This window comes from Numida meleagris, chromosome 3 (genome assembly GCF_002078875.1).
Source record: "Numida meleagris isolate 19003 breed g44 Domestic line chromosome 3, NumMel1.0, whole genome shotgun sequence".
Taxonomy (NCBI): domain Eukaryota; kingdom Metazoa; phylum Chordata; class Aves; order Galliformes; family Numididae; genus Numida; species Numida meleagris.
In genome coordinates, this window is record NC_034411.1 from 102,886,066 (window position 1) to 102,903,177 (window position 17,112).

Sequence of the window (17,112 nt, forward strand, 5' to 3'; positions counted from 1 at the left end):
AGAAGGAAGGCGTGCTGTGAGATACTAGATCTGGTAGTGGTGAATACTACATCTACAAAGGTGTAGGTCAATGACATTCCAATGATCTGCGATCCCTTTGATGGTCTCTTCAAATCAGTGGAAAGGCTTTAACATAAAATCAGAATCAATCCTGACAAAATTCTGGTTTTGCAATTATACGATAGGATGTAACATTTTCCCATGCATGTGGGCTCCCCATGAAAACTGAGAATTAGAAGTTACCTTCTTTAAGTTTTGCTTTATGGTTGTACTGTCTCTCTCCACAACCTTCATCATTTCTTGGCTGGCCATATACAAGATGTTGGCTGCAGAAAAAGAAACATGCAATTATGCAATTAAACGGTAAATCTTTTACAAAAAGCTACTATGTGGGTCCAATCCTGCAAAAAAGTAAGGCAACCAGGGCAGTCCTCAACTTGACAATCCCACTGAAAAGAATCCCACTAACAGAAATGGCAGAATTTATCTCACTTAACTGCATCATCAAGAAAGCATACAAATAATAAGTTATCCTGACTCCTTACATGATTAATGGAAAGAGAAAGACACCTTTGCAATATGACTCTATCCACCTGTCTCACAGACTTCTGAATCAGCCTGTGGTGATGACTCACTCCAGACTAGAGAAGGAACTTTGATGATTACTTGTCACTAAATACTTTAGAGGGTAAACATAAGTATGATAAATCATCTGTTAAGTGTGGGCTTTTTAATGCAAAGCACGTTAAAAGACACTATTAATCACTACATTATTAAATCACTAACATTTCAATATGCAAGTCATTCAAATATTCAATAAGAAAAAATAATACAAATAATAAAAATAATGGTAAATACAGTATCATCAAAACTTGCAGTTCTGCATAATATTGATGGTACTTACCCAAACAGGACTAGACACAGTTTACAAAACCAATGGAAGACTACAAAAGGATAAATAACTCTGAAGTATTTCAATTTTCAGGTCCTAGATTAACTGAAAGTATTCTAAACTACTAATTTATTTTCTGAAAGAAAAAAGAAAATGGCAATGCTCACGATTTTTTTAAATACGAACCAATGGAGTTTTGTGTGCAAATAGTTAATGACAGTATTGGGCCTGAAACTGCTATGAGACAGGAGTAATACATTCTCAAAATGTGTGATAGCAGAGGAAACAGCAATTACACAGGTCTTTGGTGGAGATCAAAACATGGAGCTGGCTAACTTCCAGCAATGCTCTAAAGAAACAGAATGCCACTGGAGAGATGAGTGATGGCTCCAAAGAGCAAATGTTAAAAGACAAAGCCAGTGCTCTCAAGTGAAAAACAAAATCCTAGAAAGAACTATCCACTTCTGAGTCAGCCAAAGAAGATGCAATTCTGTTCTATGCCTGCAGAGCTCTGACTTTTTCAATTAAGTGCTGAATGCAGCTAATCTAAGACAAAAGGGTTGTAGATGTGACAGCATATAAACAATTCAGCAAATCATGCAAAAAATATACCTATCCCTCTCTATTCTGCCAGGCAGAGGGGCCTCAGTGTCATTTTGTGTCTTACAACCTTGTCATCTAACCCTGTGGTATGCAAGTGGCAAAAGTCTGCTGATCTGCATGTAAGTTAAAGACCTGATATTTGTCTTCTTTTTCTCAATTCAGCTCCAGACAGTGCTCAAACAAGCATTATACACCTTTGCATCTTTGTTTTTAGAAAAACATCTTGGAGTGTGCCTTCAAAAATCACCTCAGAAAACCTTAAACAAGAGGTACAAAAGACCATAAAGAATTCCCAAGGTATTTCACTAACTTCAGATTGATTCCTGTTTCTAATGCGACAAATATGACTTTAATGCTCAAAATTCCCACCTATAACTGAAGCTATCTGCCTGTGAAAAGCATTGCTCTGTGTCAGAAAGAAAAGCAATACGTCTGGCTCAATTCCCCTGCAATGAACAGAGGCACCTACAGCTTGATCAGGTGCCCCGAGCCCTGTCCAGCCTGACCTTGAGTGCCTCCAGGGATGGGGCATCCAGCACTGCTCTGGGCAAGATGTTCAGAAAATTGTTCTTGTTAGTACGACACAGTGAACAGCCAGCCCGCAGTCAGAACTTCTGCCATTACCTTGCAGAATCAGCAGTGAATGGAAGGCAGGGATGAACATCCCGTTGGGAGAACCTGGCACATATCAGTCTGCTCAGTGTTACTGGGATTCTGTATGCTGCTCTCCACTCCCAGTTCAGGCATACAGCAGAACTGGGAGTGTGAGCAATACTTAAATGCTCCTGTGCTCCCCAACTCTCCTCTCATAAGTTTCTCCATTCTACCTCTTGTTCTTTGTGGGTCCTGTTCATATTTCTGCATTTTTTTTTGTAGTAAGAAAATAAGACATGAAGTGGAATTCACACACTTAGTAAGCAATTAGTCAGAAAGATCCCAAAAGTAAAACTGCAGAATAGTAACTGCAAAGGTAATAATGAAACTAATTTAAATGGAACTGTCTCTGAAGACTTGTGTAATGTGTAAGAAGGGGACATGGGAAGGCAGGATTAAACTAAACTGGATGAATGACAAGGTTCAAGAGTCTCTTTCAACCAAACAGATATCTTTAAAATTTTGGAAACCTGATCCCGGGGTAGCCAATAAACAGGAACTTAAACTTCAGCAGGCATTAAGTAAGAGGAAATTGCAAAGAGCAAAAGTAGGTTTCCAAGAACAAACATCACAATAATTAAAAATAAACAATAAAATATTCTTTAATCATATCAGAAACAAGAAGCCTACAGCAGAAGTGGGGATAATCACAGGCTAAGGGAGCTGCTAAAGAAGATAATTACACTGTTTGGAAGCTAAATGGTTTTCCTTTTTATGCATCCATCTTTCTTGTTCAAAACATTTAGGAAGTTTCTACTCTATATTCTTTTTCTGGCTATAACAATGACTTCTCTTTGCATAGTGAGGCAACAAGAAGTAGCAACACTGGAGACTACAGAATACGTTAGAAAAGTCAGGGCTAGACAGTACCCATTAGAGTTTTATAGAACCTTAAATGCAGAATTGCTGAGTTCATGGCATTCCTACTACGTAAGAAAATAGTGTCTAATCACTACTGGTTTTACAAAGGAAAATAGCATTTTGCTGATCTATAACTTCTTGAACATTTCAGTAAACACAACCAGATGACAATAATTACTGGTCTTCTAAATGCTCTCTTTTACAGTTTCACACCATAAACTGTAGATGAAGCTACACAATTGTGAAGAGAAAGGCTGTAATGGATTAAGGAATATTTTGGAAGCAAAGAAAAAATATTAGATCATTTTCACCACAGAAAGGAAGAAAGTCTAGATTCATCCCAAATATGGTTAAGTAGTGATTATTACTAATATCTGTAGATAATCACTGAACACACCTGGCCAACTGATCATTTATGGGGTGGGTTAATTCATCTCTTGAGATGATTTTTCGCCTTTAGACCTTAACCATCCCAACTTGAGTTAAACATATGAACTGAGGTGAGATGAGTCCTGGCCTGAGATTTAGTCCAGCTTTGTATGTAAAGTCATGGGTTACTTATCTCTAAATAGTCTGTTCAAGAGATTAGTAGCTTACTAACACCATTTGCTCAGGTAGATTATGCTAGTCAGTTTGCGAGGCAGGCAGTGAGAAATGTGAAAGTGACCTAAAAAGCAGAGAGAAAACATCAACTCAGCAAACGAAATTCAAATTCAAGAAATGTTACGTAGCATATATGCATAAGAGCACAAACTATTCTTTTCCCTTCTAAATTCTTCTAAATTAATGCAAGGAAGGAAATCAGAAATTCTGAGACCCATAAGATGAATGTTACTCACTGTGTATATTTACTCAAAAATACATTGAAATTATACATTATGTTTCATAAATATTAGGAATTTGGCAAAGAATTCTGCAGTACCATTACATATGCCCTATTACATGACTGCATCTGAAGCAGTGTGCATAGTGAGTGTCACAACCTCTGTGGGATACTGCACAATTAAGAACAGTGGTGCAGTCAGAGGAGTGAAGTCAACGACATGTTGTTACCAACACAGTCACGATATTTATGATACAACTGTTTTTCCCTGTTTTACAGTGCAACACATCAAAACGCAAAACAATAAAAGGAAGTACTTCTTTAAAGTCATATGCCATTAACTATGAACCTTACTGCCACAGGAAACTGCTAAGCATGGATCTTTGCCATGGAGGCATTCTCATGCAAGCATGCTGCCCTAAGCTACTCTCACAGCAGATATCATTAATGCAAGTAAACTTAGGGCAAATATATACAAAAGGTGGGTAATTTACATTTTAATAATCTTCCCTGACCTCTATTTCCAAATAGTCACACAGCTGTCTAATAGTTACTTCAGGTATGACATACTACTTGAATGTTGTTATAACGGTACTATGGGAGACGATGTAAAAATCCTTATTATACTCAAAGTATCCCAAATCTACTGCTTTCTTTTAATGGCTATAGAAAGCTATATTGAAAGAGATAACATTCTAGAGCACAAACAGTAACTTTCTTCTGTCTTGCTGCTGCAGCTTCTTCAGCGAAGCTATTTTTCTCATAAGCTAAGTCACAAGTTCAGGGAGAAATCCCTCTGCTATTTCCTAAACTATACTCTGCTAACCTTGGCATTTTTTGAATATTTATCTCTTTCCTATTTTAAAAAAAAACTTCTTCTGTTACATTATTACATGAATACTGAGCTGCTTTTTCAAAGGAAAGAACTCAGAAGAATTCACTTATTTTTTGTGCCTAATTAGAAAGCCATCTCAAAGGGCTCCCATGGACTGTTACTCTGAGCAGCTCTGAAAATCAGGCTGTGAAGTGGCCATAGTCAGAAAAGATGAGACATACAAAAGTAACGGCCTTTGAAATCTTTCCTTTGGCTGTGCAAAGAAAGGTCATCTTGTGAGATCTCCTGGTCAGTGCTTGTCTCTTGCTGTTACCAGCTCTTGAAAAGTTCCCATCAAGTGCTAACGCTCGTCTTGGCTGAAAATGTCTTAAGAGTCCCAGAATCATTATCAGGAGTCCTACAGCCCCGAAAAATGTTCACTGGATTTGACTGCCATGATTTCAAGGACAATATAAAATGCAACCCAGAGCCCACGTGCTGAAATTCCTGAATGATGAAGCAGTCTCACCAAAATTTGCAGAATGAGTCACTGCACAAAATAAAGCACATCCAGGAACTTGCAGGAACCTGGCTCAAAATGCTAACACGGGAAATCCCCATAATTGACGACATGGAAGTTGTATCACGGTTGTCACCTTGGCATCCATGCTGAAATTAGGAGAAACATAGCTTTGGCGTTTGGCATTTACTACTGTATCTCACTACTTGCTGAAGTGAGAAATGTCTGGGGCTTAACAAAGGGAATATAAGATTGAAATTAATATTCTGAGAAATCATTACATGTGAAAGATAAAACTGAATGTGGGATGCCATGACAACATGGGTTTTGCATTGTAGAAATATAAGAACTATTAGTTAGCCCTTAAAAAACATATTTATTTAACAGTAATGAAATTTATAGAGCCAATCTGGTCATGTCCCTTTAGAGTTGCTCATTACAACCTTCAAAATTGCATTTTACAACCACTGAACAACAAAATCTTCAATGTAATCCGATGAACAATCCATCAAAACCAGTGCTAAGGCCTAGATATAAGAACCCAAACTCAGGTTGTGCCTTATATTATTTAATTTGTATTTCATTATTTAATTATTAGCATCAGAATTTATATTTGCTGAATTTAAAATATTTCTTTAAACGAAGCCAAAAAAGGCCTGGAGCACACAGTACTTCACACACAAATAGCATATGACCTGCTCCATCGTTTTTTTTTAACACGAATGCTCAAAGTAATGATGTCAGATATTTGAAGGATCGGAACCTTCCTGTATTTTAACCTAAGCAGGTCTTCAATCAAACTATAATTGATATTTGGTTCAAAATAATAAATTCATCTTGTCATAAAATGAAGGTGCATACAGCAGTGTTGGCATGAGGTTTATTACAAGTTGCTCAGTGGACACAGTATTCTACTGAAGCAAGACATTTCCATCTCCTTTCTGAAGGAAAAAATTAACCTGTGATTAACCATGAAAACATTTGTCACTTAGAGGACTCACTGCAGCACAGCAACAATGAGACGTGTGAAGGAGATGATCACCAAACTCCGTGGTTCCTTTGGTAACCTGGATATGTAGATCTCAAAATGAGAACTGGGCTCTCACGGAAATGAATGTGATCACTTTAGAACCCTGCTAAAAAACAGACACAAGGAATGGAAAGCATGTCACCCAGCAAAGACAGGTTGAAAGAACAAGGCCAAGGTTGAATCCTAAGTCCTGGCTCACAGTGATAAGTCATCTCCATCTACTGAGAATGCATGAACTCCAATCCGCTTCTGAAGAGCATCTGGAAGGAACATTCTTTTCTCATCCTTTGCATGAATGGCAAAAGCCCTTTACCTCTATGTTCTCTATTTAGGAAACAAGCTCCTAAAGAGTTGGTCTTGAATCAGCCTAGTACTTCTGAAGGCATAGCTCTCCAGCTTTTCCAGCGGAAGTATTTCTGTTTATCAAGTTTCACAGCCTAAGGCCAATGTTAGCATTTTTTTCCTGAATTGTCTTGGTCTAATCCCATTCCTTTAAAACCTTATGCAGGACTGATACATTATAGCATGGCCTGGGTCACTGGGATAATCCAAACCACAGAATGTGGAGCGCGTAACATCAGCCTCCACAGGGCCTGGGCCTCTGCAAATATTCACTTACGTGGGTATTTCACGTAGCAATTAGGAAAGGAAGAGCACTTCTCACACACAAACAAAAAGAAAAGAATGGAAAAGAAATATGAAAGAAACAGGTCAATGTACCTGGAGAAGCTGTAGAACTCCGCATCATTTTTTATAGTCAATTCCATTTCAAGCTACTGTTGCGAATTTGCAATTCATAACCAAGTAATTAGCATTTAATAATGAAAAAAATCTATTTTTAATTATATATGATTATAAACAATAAGGCCTAACAACTTAGAAGTGAATTCAATGTTTTAAAGGGAAATACCATGTTTATCATGCTTTTAACTCATAATACCGTCTCAAAAATAGCCTAACTTCTTTATATGCAGATCTTTTATATATGCTGCTTCACAGATTAACCTGAAATGGAAGCCTTTCATTTATTCACAGGTCAGATTTAAGAAATTAACTGCCAACTTACTTTCTCCCCAGGATCCTGCCAATGACCTTTCTCCTGCCCCAGTAGGATCATTCCCTCTCCATGGATTAAAGGTGATTAAGGATCAGTGTCAGTTTAGTCTCATACATTTGCTAAGCAGAGACGACAAACTGTGCCAAGATGTGTTTGATTTATTTGTGGTGGTTTTGTGATAGAGGAACTCTGATTGGGCTCAAATCAAGGATCCAGAAAAGAAAAGAGTGCTTTATATCATTGGTAGCTCTTTAACCCAAAGTGTCACAGCAAGGACTTAATATCCTTCAACTAAATTATTAGTTTTCACAAACAGTAATGACTGAAATCAATCAAGCTTTTCAGTGCTTAGGGTTATTTAACCACCAATTCAATTAGCCAGCTGTTAGAGGAATACCTGTATCTAGTGAGCTCAAACAGACTGATGTATCCACAATGCAGTCAAGCAAATGAAATATGAAATAAAAGATTTCCTGATTTAGAAGAAACACGTCTAGCAGTGTTGTTATTACTTTCTGAAGATTTTAGAACTAAATCCTGAACTGATACGTTGTCAGCTGTCTCTATGGATATGCTGGAAGCTGGAAAGCTGTGCTAAAGGGAAGAAACATGATTCTAACCTGGGAGAGATGAACTTTCTCTTTATACTTGAATCTTGAAGCGAGACAGAGATTTCCTGTTCTTGCACTGAAGTATGTGCTTTTTCCTCAAGTCTTTGAACTTCTTGTTTACCGAACATCCAAAGATCATTTGCTTGCTTATTTGCAAGAAAAAGATTAGATTAAGGCTAGATTAATTGTAAATTCACACTGGAAACTGAGCACTCACATAATGTTGTCTGTGGAAATTACAGATATCCCATAAAGACAACTGTGTTTCAACACAGATAAAAATGACTTCCACATGGTTGCATGTATCCATAAAATATATACCAGAGTTCACTATTTCAGACCTAGCCCTGATAAACTTTCATGCCCCTAAACATTTAAAAAGCAAATCTGTGTTGTGGTGGCATGACTAGATCTTGTTCTGCGTGGTTTCGATCTGCAGTCAGTATCTTTATTACATAAAAACAATATTGCATTCTTTGCTATGCCAAGGAGATGAATTTACTGTGACAGAAAGAACAGACAGAAAGAGATGCCATACTAATGAAACAACAGAGACAATACAAAGGACAAAAAGATCAAGTAAATTGGCTAAGTACTTAAGGAAATAATCAGAACAGTTCCTTTTCCAACAAAAATGAGTGGTTATGAAGATAGCCCCAATCTAGACACTTTAATGGATACACACACACATTCTTTAATAGCTTGTTCATCAGACTAAAATAAATTTTACCCTACAAAGGGTTACCTGAGCTCATTCCATTTCCCCACTGCTGTTTGCATGAGATTATGTTGACTCTATCAAAAAGACTGTGGCTGTAGGTATAAATTTATTATGTCCCACACATCAAAATATTGTTCTATTTTGTAACCTAGTAGGAGCTATGCCCTGGAATGGGTACAAGGAGAAACATGAAGACAAATTTTTACTTCAAGGTCCAGACAGTGCAATTTCAACAGCATTAAATTCGGAAGAACACACTACATCATTTTCCAAGGTGGACAAATTCAGAGGAAAAGAAGACTATGTAGAACTTCATTGTACTTCACATGAATGAAGTGCAGAAAGACTTCTTATGCTGTTTTACTAAGGCTACCATATACTAAGGTGTCTTCTTACCTTTACCAAGAAATTAAAAAATTTCCTTTAGTTATAACTGGAGGAGTTTGCAAATCCAGACTGCCAGATGCCTGTTAGTACTGAGTGTGTAAGTGGATCAGTTGAGTATTTCTGGAAGCATTCACTCCTTGTCCATCAGTCGGGTATTCTGAGATCCTGCAGCATGGCAAGTTGTTAACATTCCTCCTGACCTCCCTCACATGCCCCCTGCTTCTGGCTTCCCTTGATTCTGTTCTTCACCTACAGAGAACCTGTTTTAGATGCATTTTTCCCCTCATTTTTCCCAGTTGAATGTCATTTAGTTATTGCATTTTTCAAATACCACTTTCCAACTGGCTTCTGTCCTCCCTCATGTTTTAGGCATTTCATACGTATGATTAAAACCCACAAATCTGAAATGCAACCAGGCCCACAACAGATCCCTTTGGTTCTTCACAAATCCCTGGCAATTCATTTGTAACACAAAGGAATATCAGAAGGTTGAAGTATCGGAGCCAGTACAAGGAAATCCATTTTACAACATGTATCATACAGGTGTAAAACCCTTAAGAGCTTGTTAAGGCAAAAAATAAAGAAGCGACAACAAAGACTTTTGAAATCAACAAATATTTAGAAATCTCTTAATGAACTAGAACCAAAATTTAAAGCTCCATATTATTACAAAAGCCTGAGGTCTTTAAGACTCTGCCACTAAGAACAATGACTCTATTAATTGGCAGAGCAGACATCTCAACTGCTGAGTTGTTCCCCTTCTTTGGAAGCATTTCATTCTGACTGTTGTTCACAATGAGACAGTGGACAGGACAGGCTTTGGCTATCACTTTCAGATACTAGTTCCTGTGTAACTCAACATTTAAGTTAGTGTGGTAATACTTACATTTGTCCAATTTCTAGCTAATTTTTGAGCAACACTTGTCAGTGTGGATGACAGAACTGCATTAGTTCCCCAAAATCCAGTGAAGAATTCCATCCTAAGACTAATCTGAATCTACTCTGTTGCACTTATCTTTTCTACCACAGATATTTTCTCCTTTATTTGAAAACTCTTATCATGTTCTTGACTTTTCTCTTATTTAGTCCAAACAGTTCTAATTTATTTATTTTTTCAATATCTGTCATGGGATTCACATAAAAAATGTGGATATCTGAAGCTTAATTTTTCTCCCTTCACATCTGCCCTCTTCCCTTTTCTGAGCCTCTCTTTCCTGAGCAAGTTGTATCTCTTCATATTGATAATCTGATTCTGTCAGTTAACCCACCTATGTCTGTCACACCAATTAACTAATAGTTTTGTATTTTATAAAGGCTCGCAACACTACTTCATTTTTAATACTTTTGTAATTGACATTACCTGCATATCACCTAGCTCAGCTACTATTTCTTCACAGAATTTCTTTCAACTTTTAGAAGATCTTTGCCTACCTTAATTTCACAACTTTCAGGAGGGCACTTCTGCTCATTATTATATGCAAGTTTTTAAATTTTTTCCTGATGGACTCTAAATCAAGTATTCTTTACTAAGTATGTCATTGTTAGTAATATCTTCATGCCTTGAGAAGCCAAAGCCCTTATGATGTTGGTCTGATTGAAGTGATCCAGCCTCTATAAACCCATGCATACTTGCAAATATTCTTTTTAGGAAGTACAGTGGTTTTAATAACCACGTCTTAAGCCTCGTCAAAAACAAGTAATCTCATTCTATTCTGATTAGTTGTAACAATCTTTCACTATCTATAGTTCCTTTCCATACATCTTTCTTTCTCACGCTGACTTTTCAGTTTCCCAGGACATTTCTGATGCTCTGCCTTGGAAAACTATCATTTACTGTCCATTTCTTTTTTTTTTTCACAGAACGCATCTGCTATTTCACCATTTGCCATTTAATTGCTTATTGCTGTTACTTTAGACTATTATTTGTGTTGGCCAAGGGCTGCAGTAAAGACTGGGGACACATTTTGTCAGGTACTGGCAGTTCTACACATAGAAAAGCTTGAAACGATGCTTTCTTATGTCACACAAGGGACTTCCAAAGAACCTCCAAAAATTCTTGGTTTCCCTCTCCCAGAATGCTTCACTGAGGCCTCCCTTAGTAACTTTGCCTGGCAGCAGGATAATTTCACAATAATCTGGTATTATGAAATGCCTGAGAAATATTTTAAAATACACAAAACATTGGCAAGTTTTAATCCCCATTCCTGGCTTCATTAAAGGTAAATTATACAGCATATAAGTAAATTGACAATTTGTTGGTAAGTGTAGCAAAAGGGAAGAGTTCTTTCTGAAAACTGACTGCCTGATTAGAATTATTTCTTAATTAAGAATTAGGTACACTGTGCAGGACTGCTACAGGTCCCAGTCAGGAGTTTGGTTTTCAGTGTGCCAGAGGCTATTCAAACTATCAGGAAAAACATCCTTTCTGTTCCACAGATTTTACAGTCTATTTCTAAATCCATGGCTGTACAACGTTGAATTGTAGATATGCATGAAGAGATTTGCTTGTTTTTCTGGGTGAGGGAAATGAAGTAGAAGAAGAAAATAGTTTAATTTCAATGCGAAGATTCTTGCCAAGGATTACTATTTTCATGTGCGACAGAAAATCTGCACCTTGACATGTTGTAATGCGACTCTTTCAAATGTTCCCTCAACTCTACAGTAAAATTGCTTCAATGGCAAAATGATTAATCAGTTCTAGGTTGGATTCTTATGCTAAACTGAAATGCCTTGCATAAAGTAGATTGAGCTTTTGAAAATATTTTTTCCTCAGAGACTGTACTACTATCTTGCCAGAGCTTTTTTCCTGGTCAGTTGCCTATCGTATTGTAAGGGTCTTCACGGGAGTGTAACACCAGTTTCCTTTCCAGCTGATCCTTTGCTCTTAAGGAAGCAATCTCTGTCATTCCTCAGACAGACTCAGAACACAGTGGTACAAACTAATAATACCAAACAGCAGTGTAATTTCCTATGGGGAAAACATATTTTCTACTGCTAATTATTGCCAACAGCAGTCTTGGAAATATCGTATAACATTGTTTAAAACATCAAACAGAAGGAACTGCTTAGTATCAAGGATGACTAAAGCAGGAACACAGGCATCCACAGGCACACACACATTAGATAAAATGTTGATGTTTAGAGGCTTACAAGATGTAAACATTGACTTTTGGTGCTGGTTCAGTTTACACTTGAATTTAGAATGAAAACATAAGAATTAATACAGAATGATTAACACAAATAGGCAGAACTAGCTGCATTTGTTATGACAGACTTATTTAATCTGCTTGGTATTAAAGCAGCAGAAAGATCAGAACTACACAAGAAAACCAGTCAGCTGTGCTTGAGAAAGTGTAGTAGCCGCTGAAGGCAAAAAATAAACAAAAAGTTATTCAACAGTTATATCCAGGTGCTTTACAAACAATAGATGCTTTGTTAAGGGTGTGAAAAACACTAATTTACTTTGTGTGATGAAGCATGTGCACTAGAAGTGAGGTGTGTGAAGGAAACTGAAATGTCTGTGGACTTAATCCTGCCCTGAATTATTTGGAAGCAACTCCCATTATCTTCAAATGACAGAACCAGCCCTTGGCTGGGGAAATTAATCTCCAGTTTAAGCTTTCACACAGAGAACAGTTGGTAGTTGGCTGGAATGGTGAGATTTCTGCTCTGTTCCACATTTTTGGTCGTAGCGAGTATCTGCTCTCTTCTTCTGTAAGAGGGTGGGGATGGGACTGGTGTTGGTAGTGCTTAGTCCTTCAGGGAGAGGACAAGACGGACAGAGTGTGCAGCAAGTTAGCATTCCCACACTATGCTTTCCGCCTGGGCTCTACTGGGAATTAATATGCTTTTCTAGACAAGTGTCAAAGCCACTGATGAGCTTTATGGAGTTCTGTTTTAAGCGGCTTTCTGGATTAGAAGCTGATGCTGAACACTCCTTGTGGATGCCAGATGGAGCTGAACAACTTGAGTACTCCATCCTGTGAATGGGGTGAACTCCTCTCAGGTGGAGTGGATTTCATTGGCATGAAAGCTCATTGTAAATACACTTAACCATTGCTCTAACCAGTAAACAATCTCCTGCACAACTGGGATTGCTCAAGACAAACAAGCATTTCCTTCAGAGACCCATAAAAATGCAACATAGAGTTTTTCCCTTGACAATTTCATCACGTTAAAGAGTTAGGAGGGCAGACAATGAGCACTAGTGGACACTGTCCTGACAAGAAGCAACAGAAAAGCATGTTATGGATAACTAGTTTTTTTAGGAAAGACTGGCCAGCAAACCCAGGTGGTGGAGTTGCTCTTTATGTGAGAGAGTAACTAGAATGTATTGAGCTCCATCTGGGGGTAAATGATGATAGAGTGGAGATCTTGTAGGTGAGAATTAAGGGGCAGGCTAATATGGGTGACACTGTTATGGGTGTGCACTATAGGCCACCAGATCAGAAGGAGGAAGTTGATTAGGCTCTCTACAAACAGCTTGAGGTAGCCTTGTGATTCTAGGCACAGGTTCTTATGGGGGACTTCAACCATGCTGATATTTGTTGGATTAGCAACACTGCCAGGCAAGCACAGTCCATGAGGGTCCTGCAATGTACTGAAGATAACTTTATAATGCATGTGGTAGAGGAGCCAATGAGAAGAGGTGGGCTGCTGCACCTTGACCTTACTAACAAGGAAGGGCTGTTTGGGGATGTGAGTTGGGGCAGCTTAAGATGCAGTGATCGTGAGATGGTGGAGTTTGGAATCTTGTGTGAAAGAAGCAAAGCAATAAGAAGGATTGCAGTCCTGCACTTCAGGAGAGCCAGCTTTGACCTACTCAAGGACCTACTTAGAGGTATCCCACAGGCTAGAGCGTTGGAAGGAAAAGGAGCACATGAGAGTTGGCTGACACTCAAATGCCCCTTCTTCCAAGCTCAAGATCAGTGCATCTCTAAGAGTCAGGAATGAGGGAAAGGTGGCAGGAGACCTGTATGGATGAGAAAGGAGCTCATGCAGAAACTCAAAGGGAAGAAGGTCCACAAAATGTGGAAAAAGGGCCTGTCCACTTGGAAAAAATACAGGAATGTTGTCAGGGCCTGTAGGGATGCAACGAGGAAGGTTAAGGCCCTCTGGGAATTTAACCTGGCAAAGGAGGTAAAGGATAACAAGAAAGTTTTTTTTTAAGTATGTTAACAGTAAAAAGAAAACTAGAGAAAATGTGAGTCCACTTCTAAATGAGTTGGGTGAGGGCACTCACCCAACAGGGTGACACAGGGTAACAGGGTACACTGAGAAGGTGGAGATAGCAAATGCATTCTTTGCTTCTGTCGTTACTACAAAGACTACCCCTCGGGAATCCCAGACCCTGGTAGTAAGAGAGAGAGTCTGGGGAAGGGAAGACTTCCCTTTGGTCAAAAAGGAATATGGTCAGAGACCATCTAGCCAAAATCAATGTGCACAAATCCATGGGCCCCAATGGGATACACCTACATGTGCTGAGGGAGCTAGCAGAAGTAACTGCTGAATCTCTCTCCATCGTCTTTGAAAAGTCATGGAGAATGGGAGAGGTGCCTGAGGACTGGAGGATAGGCAATGTCACTCCATTCTTCACAAAGGGCAAGAAGAACGATCCAGGAAACTACACACCAGTCAGCTTCACCTCCATCCCTGGAAAGGTGATGGAACAACTTGTTTTTAATGCCACCTCCACGTAACTGGAAGAGAAGAAGGTTGTCAGGAATAGTCAGCATGGAATCACCAAGTGGAAATTGTCACTGACCAACCTGGTAGCCTTCTATGATATCATCACTGGCTTGGTGGATGAGAACTGGCTTACTTGCAGAGCTCAGAGAGTTGTGATCAGTGGCATTGAGTCTAGTTGGAGGTCTGTAACTTGTGCTGCTCCCCAGGGGTTGGTGCTGAGTCAGGTCTCGTTCAACATCTTCATCAATGACCTGAATGAAGGGATAGGGTCCACCCTCGTAAAGTTTGCTGATGATACAAAGCTGGGAGGAGTGGCTGACAGACTTGAAGGCTGTGCTGTCATTCGGCAAGACCTGGGCAGACTTGAGAGCTGGGTGGTGAAGAACCTGATGAGGTTCAGCAAGATAAAGTGTAGAGTCCTGCAGCTGGGAAGAAATAACTGCACGCATCAGTACAGGTTAGGGGATGACCTGCTGGAGAGGAGCTCTGCAGAGAAGGATCTCAGTGTCCTGGTGGACAACAGGTTGGCCATGAGTCTGCAGTGTGCCCCTGTGGCCAAGAAGGCCAATGGTATCCTGGGGTGCATTAAAAAGAGCGTGGCCAGCAGTTTGAGGGAGGTGACTCCCTATTCTGCCTTGATGAGGCTACATCTGGATTACTGTGTCCAGTTCTGGGCTCCTCAGTTCAAGAAAGACAGGGATCTCCTAGAAAGAGTCCAGCAGAGGGTGACAAAGATGATTCAGGTCTTGGAGCATCTCCCATACAAGGGAAGGCTGAAAGACCTGAGTCTGTTCAGCCTAAAGAAGACTCAGAGGGGATATGGTCAATGTTTATAAATATCTAAAGTGCTGGAGGCAATTGGATGAGGCCAGACTCTTTTCAGTGGTGTGTAGCAATAGGACAAAGAGCAATGGCAAAAAACTGGAACACAGGAAGTTCCACACAAATATGCTAAATAACTTTACAGTAAGGGCGACAGAGCACTGGAACAGGTTGCCCACAGAGGCTGTGAAATCTCCTTTGGAGGTATTCAAGACCTCTCTGGATGTCTATCTATGCAACTTGCTGTAGGGAACCTGCTTTAGCAGGGGGGTTGGACTTGATAATCTCTAGGGTTTTCTTCCAACCCCTGCAACATTGTGATTCTTTGATTCCATGTACAATATTGCGTTAGCTGATTATAGGAATTACACACAGATGTGTGCTGCCTTTAGTTACATGGAAAACATTAGAATTATAGAATCATAGAATCACCAAGGTTGGAAAAGACCTACAAGATCATCCAGTTCAACCGTCCACCTATCACCAATATTTCCCACCAAACCATGTCCCTCAATACAACATGTTAATGTTTCTTGAACACCTCCAGGATACAGTGACTCCAACACATCCCTGGGCAGCCCATTCCAGCACCCGACCACTCTCTCTCGAAGAATTATTTCCTAACATCCAACCTGAATCTCCCCTGGTGCAACCTGAGGCCATTCCCTCTAGTCCTATTGCTAGTTACATGGGAGAAGAGGCTGACTTCCACCTCACCACAACCTCCCTTCACATAGCTGTAGTCATCACCTCTGTAGATGTTAATCTCAAAAAAAATTTAAGATACAAACTGTAGTTTACCCATGAGTATGGTATCAGCATGTGCTTAAGTACTTTGATAGGACTGCAGCGATCAGCTGCAGAATATATATGCTACCTTAAGAATGGGCTTAGATGAATCATGTTAGATTCCCAACCAGTGAATGCAAGTTATGACAGAACCATGAGCTCTACTTTCAATATTCCTTGGAGGCAATTTAGGCAGACACCTCTTAGGCAAAAGGCATGAGTCTACCATGGAATCTTTTACCTGAATTACGGGTGCTTTGTATTTGGCCTAGGGAAAACAAGGTGACAACAGACAGACAACAGTGGGTACCAAAAGTAACTGTAGTTGCTAGCATTTAACTGTCATTTACTTATTTTCAACATCCTTTCCATTTTGCTGGTTACCCTTTCCTTTGAATGCATTTTGCAAGGTATTGCTAGGCTCCTTGCAAGTCTGTGGGAGTAAATCAGATCCCTAGGGATGAAACCCCACCAGGGGTGAATAAACAATCTCCCCTTCCCAAGCCAAATCCCAAATGGGCCTCACATTTCATGGAAATTATCAGCAGTTCCACTATCAAAACATTCACGCCTTATGAGTAATATTTACGATGGGAGTCTTTTACATTGAGTTTTTCCCCCAAGAAGAAAAAGAGGAATAATTAACAGAAATAAAACCAATGAGAAATTTCCACATTATTACTATTATTTTCACAAGGTTTTCACAGGAAAGTAAAAGGTTTTGCAAGTAATAAAAGTCCTTGTTAAATATCTTTCTTTCTTTTGGAAATAGGGTAAATTATGAAGCAGATTGACTTTAAAAATAAATAGGACTATAAATATATAAAAGTCATTTCTTTC

The 17,112-nt window shown here is 39.2% G+C and overlaps 1 protein-coding gene across 3 annotated transcripts in view; it reads right to left on the reverse strand.

Annotated features, from left to right (window-relative positions):
* The window catches only part of LDAH (lipid droplet associated hydrolase), a 121,975-nt gene that overhangs the window by 15,009 nt on the left and 89,854 nt on the right, over positions 1-17,112 (reverse strand). For all 3 annotated transcript variants that reach the window (XM_021390745.1, XM_021390747.1, XM_021390744.1), the window contains exon 6: positions 244-326. In XM_021390745.1, coding sequence (XP_021246420.1) covers positions 244-326 — 83 coding nt within the window. The remainder of the gene's footprint in view (positions 1-243; positions 327-17,112) is intronic.